At 39.4% G+C, this 11,596-nt stretch overlaps 2 protein-coding genes and 1 pseudogene across 2 annotated transcripts; all 3 read right to left on the bottom strand.

The window, feature by feature from the left end:
* Positions 1–2,489: 2,489 nt before the first annotated feature.
* On the bottom strand, positions 2,490–3,344 carry LOC139950405 (C-type lectin domain family 6 member A-like). Its single transcript, XM_071949054.1, has one exon. The coding sequence runs from the start codon at positions 3,342–3,344 to the stop codon at positions 2,610–2,612; it is 735 nt and encodes a 244-aa protein (XP_071805155.1). The 3' UTR covers positions 2,490–2,609.
* A 2,726-nt stretch (positions 3,345–6,070) lies between these two features.
* On the bottom strand, positions 6,071–6,803 carry LOC139951015 (snaclec alboaggregin-B subunit beta-like; annotated as a pseudogene).
* Positions 6,804–7,928: 1,125 nt separating this feature from the next.
* Positions 7,929–8,866, bottom strand: LOC139950352 (snaclec bothrojaracin subunit beta-like). Its single transcript, XM_071948971.1, has one exon. The coding sequence runs from the start codon at positions 8,864–8,866 to the stop codon at positions 8,132–8,134; it is 735 nt and encodes a 244-aa protein (XP_071805072.1). The 3' UTR covers positions 7,929–8,131.
* Between the last annotated feature and the right edge of the window lie 2,730 nt (positions 8,867–11,596).

Below are 11,596 nucleotides of genomic sequence, written 5' to 3'. Positions count from 1 at the left end.
TTCACAGTGCACCTACAAACAGACATTATCTGATATATTATTACAAATCATTACAACGGTATAAAAACAGTGCTTAGAGGCACAATAAAATTATTTAAACAGACAAAACATGACAGAGATTAAAATGGCGAAAAGTTCTAACATCAAAAAAAATAGTTAAAACATAAGTTACACTCTGGACCCGCCCTCCCCTTTTAGATAAACGAACTCTTATGATCATTAATATTCGGCCGATAGTGAGGTGAATGGAGCTATAAAAAAAAAAAAGAAAAAAAAGAAAAATGGCAGCCATGTAAAAGAATTCGAGTCACAAAGGTCGCCTTTGCTGATTAGAATGCCGAATTCAATAAAAATTTGGTGGGAAAACTCTCGTCTAATAACACAAAAAGAATGGAACGAAAATCAGCGAAAAAGAGAAAACACATTTGTTAATATGGTTGTGACGCTATTGAGACACATGCGCAATACGCAATTAAATTATTAAGTTTCATGTCTAGCAGACTGGGGTAGATTGTTCACCATCAGTTAATAGCAGAATTTGGTGAATAATAATTATGACTACCAGGCGCAGTGCATAAGGCCTACAACAGTCACCTAAATGTTTTCCAACATTTTGTAACCAATCTAAATAGTGTTATTCTACCAACGTTTCCGCATCATTAATCCTGAAGACAGTAAAGGCCTATTTTATGCAAACTATTCAATGGGGAGAACGCAGTAACAGAGAACAGAGTAAACAACTTTTTCCGAAAGTCAGAAATTCTAGATGTTTTGACACAATCCTGCTGATTTCATGTAGGCCTACTATAGGTTGTCTCCCTTTCTTTTAAAAGCAACCAAACCGAATAAACCAAACAATTCTTCTACGGCCTACCTGTTATAGTTCCGCAGGCAGATGAGCCGAATCCCTCACACACACCCACTGCTCAGATGGATGTTCCTTATGCGTCCGAAGTTCTCGTAGTATTGATCAACACCAATGACATTGTGATACCCAATACACAAGCCATGAATAGTGAAATGACTTTGGTGACCGTGACCTTAACCTAACACTGTGAAACAGTCTTTTCTATTGGCTACGGTTTGATGTCATGTACTTGTGCACCTAGTTACGATTAACCAACCATTGATCATCACGTATGTATGCATGTAGGGTTGTGAATGTGTGTAATATGTATGTACAGTGTTCGCCTAGGGTTCCATTTTTCCCCTCGAGTGTACAAAACGCCATGGACCCCAATCACAGCGTGCAACAATTGTTTTGTTATACCTTTGTATAATTGTTTTTCCTCTTCTAGAAGTTGTGTTGTCACCTTCAAACATTATTACGACGGACTATTCATTGTTTAATAAGCAGACGAACAAGAAACAATTCCCTCGATCCCGCGGTTGTTTTGTACACAGCGCTGGAAATCGACCGACGCCGGGACGCGTATTTTTTTTTTCCTAGGACGAACGTGGGCAATTAACATAAATGGGCGTAGTTAACTATACATTTTCCCATGCACATGCGTACTTCGACGTAATAATAGTTGTGGAAATACACTCACGCATATTAAACATGTACACATACACGCATACACGTACACATTTTACATTGTATTTTACATTTTACATGTATAATTAGTACCATGTAAAACTGCGTATTTGTACAACTCTATACCTTTTGTCCATAAAATGCGTCGCGCTTGCTTTCATTGCCAAGTCTTAATTGCTCAAAAATATATGTCTGGATATGGTTGGGAGGGGGAGGGAGTAGGGCAATTATGAAAATAGACTGACGGTCATAATGAACAGTTGTGGTCCGGAATGTTTTTTTGATGAAATTTAATAGTATACTGCATTACAAACAGCACTTATGCATCTGCGTATGAATATGCGTTACGTTAAAGGTACAAAACACCGTCTTAGGTTGTTTTACGACGTAGTGGCAAAAATGTGTAAGCTTATAATAACTACCGATTAAAATTCTCCACTAAATGCCATTACAATAATTACCACATATCACGGTGCCAAAATAGGCGTGGTTTGAATTTTGAACCTTTACAAAGTGACGAAACCGTTTCCGTGTTTTACGTGCAGGAATCAAAACATTCGGGGGGTCCAACCCCCTCTTAGTTATGTTGATTGGTCCATTCTAGGATATCAAGGGTTTCGACTCTCCAAGTCATTACACTACTCATTTAGTGACTATGTCCCATAAATTTGCCATTTCCCTAAATGGGGGGGGGGACGGGGTTGGAAACAATGATGGTTTTATCGATCCTGGCAAAGCATCAACTGGACTGTTTTTGATAGTTTCACTAATTTCAGAGGTTTGTGTACATTGAAAGCTAACAAATAAGAATATGTTCCCTCTTTTAAAATATAACAAGGTAAAATACATGAATAAGGCCTATCTCAATCGAAATGCACAGTAAACATCTGTCACTGGTACACTTATTCAAATTAATGTTATTCTTCAACTCTTGAAGTATTGAAAGCGGGAATTAGTATTGCAAAACAAGTCTACATGACTGGCTAAAAGAAGATAATAGCGTCAAAAACATCTCCAGACGCGTGTATTCATTAAGAGCAGTGCTTTAAATATCGACACAGCGATTGTTTCTTTACAGATCAAAGAAGTAGCAGTTATCTTTCACAATCATATCCACACTAGTCGCTTCATGACGAGTTGCGTTGTTCAGCTGACAAACCATCTTCCCTGGACCTTGCTTCATCAGCAGATTGAAGGAGCGACATCGGGGCTCTGATCGGCACACCTTCCCGCACGACACCACACCATCAGCCCGTAGCTCCTTCATGACGTGACCGGTTAGACACTGGGACTTGATGCGACCTCCAGGACCGGTCTTAATGCAGAATGAGTGAAGGGTGATGTCAACTTGGAGCTCACAGATGGCAAACATAGTTTTCCTGCACGGTCTGTCAACCCATTGACCATTGTAGTTCCAGTTCATAGCAACGCAATCCGTGGCAGGCTTATGATTCTCTGGGTTATCTTCCTTCCAATTCTCATAGGTGTTAGGCACGTTCCTCAATGGACAGTTCTGCCATTCCCCAGCCTCCTGGTTGAAATAACAACCGATCCAGAGATGTCTAGTTGGCTGACTCCCGTTAAAGAAATCAAGGAACATCGACCAGATAAAAGTTTGTTCTGTCTTCGAGTTAGGCACAGCTAAAGCTGCGTTTGAGTTGACGCAAGTATAATTTGCTTCAGCCCAGTTCATGCGTTGAGTTATAAAGTAACATGACTCGCCGTATCGCTGCCAGTCAGTAGGGCAGATAGCTGCCAGGGCTTCATAACACCCAACCAGAAGCAACAAAACCAAAGCAAGATTCATCACGCCAAGCCGTTAAAACCTAAAACCAAGGAAAGTTTCCACTTCTCTCAAAATCAAATTCCCCTTTGAAGCAGCAAAGATCCGGCCTGAGACAACAAGTACTTCGCTCAAAACGGTTGCAAAACGATTACCATAAATGTTCAGGTGATGTCACATCTTTATGAAGATATTAATTAACTGCCACACGAAGTACAGCCAAGTGTTTATTAGCGTGATTTGTACACCTAATGACGATTGAAATAAAATGAAAAGGTTTACAGAAGACTGGGTGAACAGCTCGTCTTTAGAACCGTCGGTTGTCTCTCAAAAACTTCGACTGGAAATCTTGAGTCGTCGCTTAGAATTCACGCTCAAAACTGAAGTACATGACAATGCTAGTGGAATAGGGTTGGCTATAAGAACACGTAGGTTGTGCTACGGGGGCGAAAACGAGTTTCATTAATATTTTATATATTAATATCGAATGACGACGTGGCGTTTAATTTTGGGTAGTGTTTGAAAACCCTTACAATTTTCAATTGACGTTGTCGTAGTTTCCTCGCGCCAAACTCAACACATTTGTCAAATCATATGCAAGACTTGGTCCTTTGACGGGCAACCGGAACGGCGCTTTCGGCACTCACGTACGTTTCAAAGAGTTGTTTAGTGTATACAGCTAGACCAAACGGCTGGAAGGGCAATATAAAATTCTTAAAGCAAAGGTTTGAGAGGAGTATGTAGACCATCACACATTTCACACCAATACTATACGGTTTAATACTAAGATTTATTTGTACTTCATACAAAAGGCACCGCACTATTTGTAACACCAAGACTCATTTTGGTAACGGTAACTTTGATTGGACGAAGAAGAAAACAACCCATTGCTGCCAACGATAAATGTTTGCAAATGTTGTTTAGTAAATAATATGGAATCATCTGAACTCTGTTACAGATGGTGTTTTGATTTCATTTATACAGCCGCAAGTGAGTCTACATGACACATGTTTTACTGCTGTTCAAACATCTCTTTAAAGACGTTTTCGCTGGATCAAACACTTTGTAATTGAATGAGTGACGAAAATGATATTCTGACGTAACTTCAAAGCAGAACAAGGTCAAGTACAAGTGGACTGGTCCCCTGTACGCCTTTATCCACAAGGATAAAGACATTGGTTTAACAGAACCAGCGATCTCATTGATGGATACATACAATGACATCAAAGCAGCTGACAATCACCTCCGACCAATCAAAACACGGATATGGAAAGCTTGTGTCGTCATTATGTGACGTCAGATGTTCAGGCTAAAGTACAAGAATAATAGTCTCTGAAATCAACATAGCCATCAAATCGAAAGGTTTAAGGTTGCTGGATTGTTGAGGACGAAACAACCATTGAGGTTTCTCTACTTATTGACCCGTTACACTGACGCGTCAGTGACGTCACACGCAGCTACACCGCAAAAGACACATTTTCAAAGAGCTACTTGGACACTCAAAAAACACCTGCTCAGCACAAAACGATTTTGCTTTATCAGTTGGTAAGAGGATATACGGTTACCTGTTGGTAAAAAGATGTATAGTAATTTGTCCATAAAGTGAGGGCGCTGTTTTCGATTGTAGAACTCTCAAGACCGGTAAATGCTACGCTTCAGTTTGTGGAGTCAAAATGTAGTTCTAAAACATGGCGAAGTAAAATGAAAACAACATAATTTATTTATAGGCACACTGTGTGGATCATACATTTGACTTCTAGATACATTTCGAAAAGTGTTATTTCGATTCATTCAAATTTCATGAAAAAAACCGCTCCTTTGGCACGAGTGTCTCATTGATGTATAATTATTGTACATCCCATATTTAGTATCGGTGTGACAAAAGATTCTTCCCAACATCACACAACCCCTGGAGATAATTCTATCACACACTACAGAGAATTGTGTAGCAATTTCATCTGATAGCGCGCTCTCTTGATAATCTTCCATCAGCCCGTATTAACAAACGGAGGACACAACATGTTCGCACAAGATTGTTTAAAATGACGAGGTGCACACAAAAAAGGATTTACTTTTTAGCTTCTTATGTTTTTTTATTGTAAGTATCCAGGGTTCCCAGTGAGATCAGTTCATTGAAAACTGATTGGAGCTACCCTTTATATTAGGTTCCATCCAGACACAATAAGTAAAAGTTTCAATTTTTTGTTTTTTTAAGTGACATATCAAAGTTCTCCACAAAATTCCACTAGAATACACACCACAGGCACGGTGCCAAAATATGCGTGGTTTTGCTTGTTGAATGTTCATAAAGTGACGAAACCGTTTCATTAACCCTTTTACGTTTCGTGAATTATTAAATTTCTCATCAAACCAGTCGCAAAAACTAGACCGCAATGTTGCCAATTGTGCATAAGTGAAAAATTCAGATTTACGTTGAAAGCAAGCCTTAAAAAAGGTTTGTGCTTAGTGAAAACTTGATGATGGGAATGAATTCTCTCTTCTTAAAGATGACGATGTAAAATAGATGAAATAGTCACCGGTAAGGCACTATATATTTATTCCTACTATATTATTTACAAGCTTATTTAATATGGTTCTTCAGTTTTAAACTGACTAAACGCAAGAATAAAAGTTGCAGAAGCAGTTTAATTGACTTTTTATCCGATATCATTGACGAAAGCATCTCTAGACGCGTTTTGTTCATTAAGAGCGATTCTTATAAGTTTGAAACAGCAATAGGCTCTTTTTCTTTACAGATCAAAGAAGTAGCAGTTATCATTCTCGATCATATCCACACCAGTCGCTTCATAACGAGTCGCGTTGTTCAGCTGACAAACCATCTTCCCTGGGCCTTGCTTCATCAGCAGGTTGAAGGAGCGACATCGGGGCTCTGATCGGCACACCTTCCCGCACGACACCACACCATCAGCCCTATAGCTCCTTCATGACGTGACTGACCAGACACTGGGACTTGATGCGACCATCGGGACCGGTCTGAAGGCAGAATTGGTGAGAGGTGATGTCAACTTGGAGCTCACAGATTGCAAAATTGATGAAAATGCATTTTTCGTTATTCCATCGTCCATTGTCTCTATTATCCATAGTAACGCAATCCCTATTACTAATTGAATCTGGCTTATCTTTCCTCCAATGTTCATAGGTGTCAGGCACGTCCCTCAATGGACAGTGCTGCCATCCCCCAGCCGCCGGGTTGAAATAACAACCGATCCAGAGATGGTCGGTTGGCTCGCCATTGAAGATTTTCAGGAACGCCGACCAGATAAAAGTTTGTTCTGTCTTCGAGTTGGGCACAGCTAGAGCTGCATTTGAATTGACGCAGGTTTCATTTGCTTCAGTCCAGTTCATGCGTTGTATCATCAGCAAGTAGCATGACTCGCCGTATCGCTGCCAGTCAGTAGGGCAGATAGCAGTCGTAGCTGTATAACACCCCAACAGAAGAAACAGAACACCAGTAACATCCATCACGAAAATGAACTTTAAGAGGAATATTACCCGTAGGAAATAGTGCGACAGCAATCTTTTTGAAATACTTATTTGTGTAATAGTGCAGGTTTTGTTGCAGCCAGACTTGACGGTTATAGAGTCAGATTGCAAATGAAGGCAGCTCACGTTAGAAACAAGACGCTGTCGAATCAAAATCACGAGCACGCCACGTTTCTACTGACTTCCTTTTTATTGATTTCAGACTTGGTTTTTAATTACTACCGTATCTATTATCCTCCCACAGTCCTGCACGATTTAACTGACAGACAATAAGACCTTAGAGCCCAAGGTCTTCTTATGACCTGGTTTTAACATCAAACAAAGAGACCCTAAAAAGACAGGAACAATCACCAAGCAACAGTTTGATGTTATTACTTGGGTTTAAGTAAGTATATTACATTTTCAACAGTTGAAAGAGAGTAACCAACTTTAAATTCCTGTCGATATTTTGCCTATAATTTTTTTACTAACTGTAGCAGCCAGTGTTGCAAAACAAACAACAACAAAACAAAGAAAATGCATTATGTTAAAGGTACAAAACATCGTCTTGTGTTGTTTTACGACGTAGTGGCAAAAATGTGTAAGCTTATAACTACTTGCAAATAAAAACAAAATTGCAAAGTAGTTGATGATTAATTAATCACTGTACCAAATTGCATGACAAAAGCAATAGTCTCAACTTCTCTTTTTTTTTTTTTTTTTTTTTTTTTTTTTTTTAAATGCCGTGGTTTGACTTTTGAACTTTTACAAAGTGACGAAACCGTTTCATCCACCGTGTTTTACGTGCAGGAATCCAAACATTCGGGGGTCCAATCCCCCTCTTAGTTATGTTGATTGGTCCATTCTAGGATATTAAGGGTTTCGACTCTCCAAGTCATTACACTACTTAAATAGTGACTATGTCCCATAAATTTGCCATTTCCCTCAATGGGGGGGGGGGGGGGGTTGGAAACAATGACGGTTTCATCGTTCCTGTCAAAGTATCAACTGGACTGTTTTTGATAGTTTCACTAAACTTCAGAGGTTTGTGTACATTGAAAGCTAACAAATAAGAATATGTTCCCTCTTCTAAAATGTAACAAGTTAAAATACATAAATAAGGCCTATCTCAATCGAAATGCACAGTAAACATCTGTCACTGGTACACTTCCTCAAATTAATGTAATTCTTCAACTCTTGAAGTATTGAAAGCGGGAATTAGTATTGCAAAACAAGTCTACATGACTGGCTAAAAGAAGATAATAGCGTCAAAAACGCGTGTATTCATTAAGAGCAGTGCTTTAAATATCGACACAGCGATTGTTTCTTTATAGATCAAAGAAGTAGCAGTTATCTTTCACAATCATATCCACACTAGTCGCTTCATGACGAGTCGCGTTGTTCAGCTGACAAACCATCTTCCCTGGACCTTGCTTCATCAGCAGATTGAAGGAGCGACATCGGGGCTCTGATCGGCACACCTTCCCGCACGACACCACACCATCAGCCCGTAGCTCCTTCATGACGTGACCGACCAGACACTGGGACTTGATGCGACCACCAGGACCGGTCTTAATGCAGAATGAGTGAAGGGTGATGTCAACTTGAAGCTCACAGATGGCAAACATAGTATATCTGCACGGTTTGTCAGCCCATTGACCATTTTGTTTTCGGTTCATGGCAACGCAATCCGTGGCAGGCTCGTTATTCTCTGGGTTACCTTTCCGCCAATTCTCATAGGTGTTAGGCACGTTCCTCATTGGACAGTTCTGCCATTCCCCAGCCTCCAGGTTGAAATAACAACCGATCCAGAGATGTTTAGCTGACTCACTACCATTGAGAAATTCTAGGAACATCGACCAGATAAAAGTTTGTTCTGTCTTCGAGTTAGGCACAGCTAGAGCTGCATTTGAGTTGATGCAGGTTTTATTTGCTTCAGCCCAGTTCATGCGTTGAGTTATAAAGTAACATGACTCGCCGTATCGCTGCCAGTCAGTAGGGCAGATAGCTGCCAGGGCTACATAACACCCAACCAGAGGCAACAAAACCAAAGCAAGATTCATCACGCCAAGCCGTAAAACCTAAAACCAAGGAAAGTTTCCACTTCTCTCAAAATCAAAGTCCCCTTTGAAGCAGCAAAGATCCGGCCTGAGACAACAAGTACTTCGCTCAAAACGGTTGCAAAACGATTACCATAAATGTTCAGGTGATGTCACATCTTTAAGAAGATATTAATTAACTGCCACACGAAGTACAGCCAAGTGTTTATTAGCGTGATTTGTACACCTCATGACGATTGAAATAAAATGAAAAGGTTTACAGAAGACTGGGTGAACAGCTCGTCCTTAGAACCGTCGGTTGTCTCTCTAAAACTTCGACTGGAAATCTTGAGTCGTCGCTTAGAATTCACGCTCAAAACTGAAGTACATGACAATGCTAGTGGAATAGGGTTGGCTATAAGAACACGTAGGTTGTGCTACGGGGGCGAAAACGAGTTTCATTAATATTTTATATATTAATATCGAATGACGACGTGGCGTTTAATTTTGGGTAGTGTTTGAAAACCCTTACAATTTTCAATTGACGTTGTCATAGTTTCCTCGCGCCAAACTCAACACATTTGTCAAATCATATGCAAGACTTGGTCCTTTGACGGGCAACCGGAACGGCACTCTCGGCACTCACGTACGTTTCAAAGAGTTGTTTAGTGTATACAGCTAGACCAAACGGCTGGAAGGGCAATATAAAATTCTTAAAGCAAAGGTTTGAAAGGAGTATGTAGACCATCACACATTTCACACCAATACTATACGGTTTAATACTAAGATTTATTTGTACTTCATACAAAAGGCACCGCACTATTTGTAACACCAAGACTCATTTTGGTAACGGTAACTTTGATTGGACGAAGAAGAAAACAACCCATTGCTGCCAACGATAAATGTTTGCAAATGTTGTTTAGTAAATAATATGGAATCATCAATTACATTTGTTTCACCGGAAACATAGCACCCTCTGGTATCTGAACTCTGTTACAGATGGTGTTTTGATTTCATTTATACAGCCGCAAGTGAGTCTACATGACACATGTTTTACTGCTGTTCAAACATCTCTTTAAAGACGTTTTCGCTGGATCAAACACTTTGTAATTGAATGAGTGACGAAAATGATCCCCTGTACTGGTCCCCTGTACGCCTTTATCCACAAGGATAAAGACATTGGTTTAACAGAACCAGCGATCTCATTGATGGATACATACTATGACATCAAAGCAGCTGACAATCACCTCCGACCAATCAAAACACGGATATGGAAAGCTTGTGTCGTCATTATGTGACGTCAGATGTTCAGGCTAAAGTACAAGAATAATAGTCTCTGAAATCAACATAGCCATCAAATCGAAAGGTTTAAGGTTGCTGGATTGTTGAGGACGAAACAACCATTGAGGTTTCTCTACTTATTGACCCGTTACACTGACGCGTCAGTGACGTCACACGCAGCTACACCGCAAAAGACACATTTTCAAAGAGCTACTTGGACACTCAAAAAACACCTGCTCAGCACAAAACGATTTTGCTTTATCAGTTGGTAAGAGGATATACGGTTACCTGTTGGTAAAAAGATGTATAGTAATTTGTCCATAAAGTGAGGGCGCTGTTTTCGATTGTAGAACTCTCAAGACCGGTAAATGCTACGCTTCAGTTTGTGGAGTCAAAATGTAGTTCTAAAACATGGCGAAGTAAAATGAAAACAACATAATTTATTTATAGGCACACTGTGTGGATCATATATTTGACTTCTAGATACATTTCGAAAAGTGTTATTTCGATTCATTCAAATTTCATGAAAAAAACCGCTCCTTTTGCACGAGTGTCTCATTGATGTATAATTATTGTACATCCCATATTTAGTATCGGTGTGACAAAAGATTCTTCCCAACATCACACAACCCCTGGAGATAATTCTATCACACACTACAGAGAATTGTGTAGCAATTTCATCTGATAGCGCGCTCTCTTGATAATCTTCCATCAGCCCGTATTAACAAACGGAGGACACAACATGTTCGCACAAGATGGTTTAAAATGACGAGGTGCACACAAAAAAGGATTTACTTTTTAGCTTCTTATGTTTTTTTATTGTAAGTATCCAGGGTTCCCAGTGAGATCAGTTCATTGAAAACTGATTGGAGCTACCCTTTATATTAGGTTCCATCCAGACACAATAAGTAAAAGTTTCAATTTTTTGTTTTTTTAAGTGACATATCAAAGTTCTCCACAAAATTCCACTAGAATACACACCACAGGCACGGTGCCAAAATATGCGTGGTTTTGCTTGTTGAATGTTCATAAAGTGACGAAACCGTTTCATTAACCCTTTTACGTTTCGTGAATTATTAAATTTCTCATCAAACCAGTCGCAAAAACTAGACCGCAATGTTGCCAATTGTGCACAAGTGAATAATTCAGATTTACGTTGAAAGCAAGCCTTAAAAAAGGTTTGTGCTTAGTGAAAACTTGATGATGGGAATGAATTCTCTCTTCTTAAAGATGACGATGTAAAATAGATGAAATAGTCACCGGTAAGGCACTATATATTTATTCCTACTATATTATTTACAAGCTTATTTAATATGGTTCTTCAGTTTTAAACTGACTAAACGCAAGAATAAAAGTTGCAGAAGCAGTTTAATTGACTTTTTATCCGATATCATTGACGAAAGCATCTCTAGACGCGTTTTGTTCATTAAGAGCGATTCTTATAAGTTTGAAACAGCAATAGGCTCTTTTTCT

Source organism: Asterias amurensis, chromosome 18 (assembly GCF_032118995.1).
Source record: "Asterias amurensis chromosome 18, ASM3211899v1".
In the NCBI taxonomy this organism is placed as follows: Eukaryota; Metazoa; Echinodermata; class Asteroidea; order Forcipulatida; family Asteriidae; genus Asterias; species Asterias amurensis.
This window is presented reverse-complemented; position numbering and strand designations above follow the sequence as displayed.

Bases quoted from the DNA above. Each gene is read 5' to 3' on its own strand.
- LOC139950352 (XM_071948971.1), bottom strand. From the start codon at position 8,866: ATGAATCTTGCTTTGGTTTTGTTGCCTCTGGTTGGGTGTTATGTAGCC.
- LOC139950405 (XM_071949054.1), bottom strand. From the start codon at position 3,344: ATGAATCTTGCTTTGGTTTTGTTGCTTCTGGTTGGGTGTTATGAAGCC.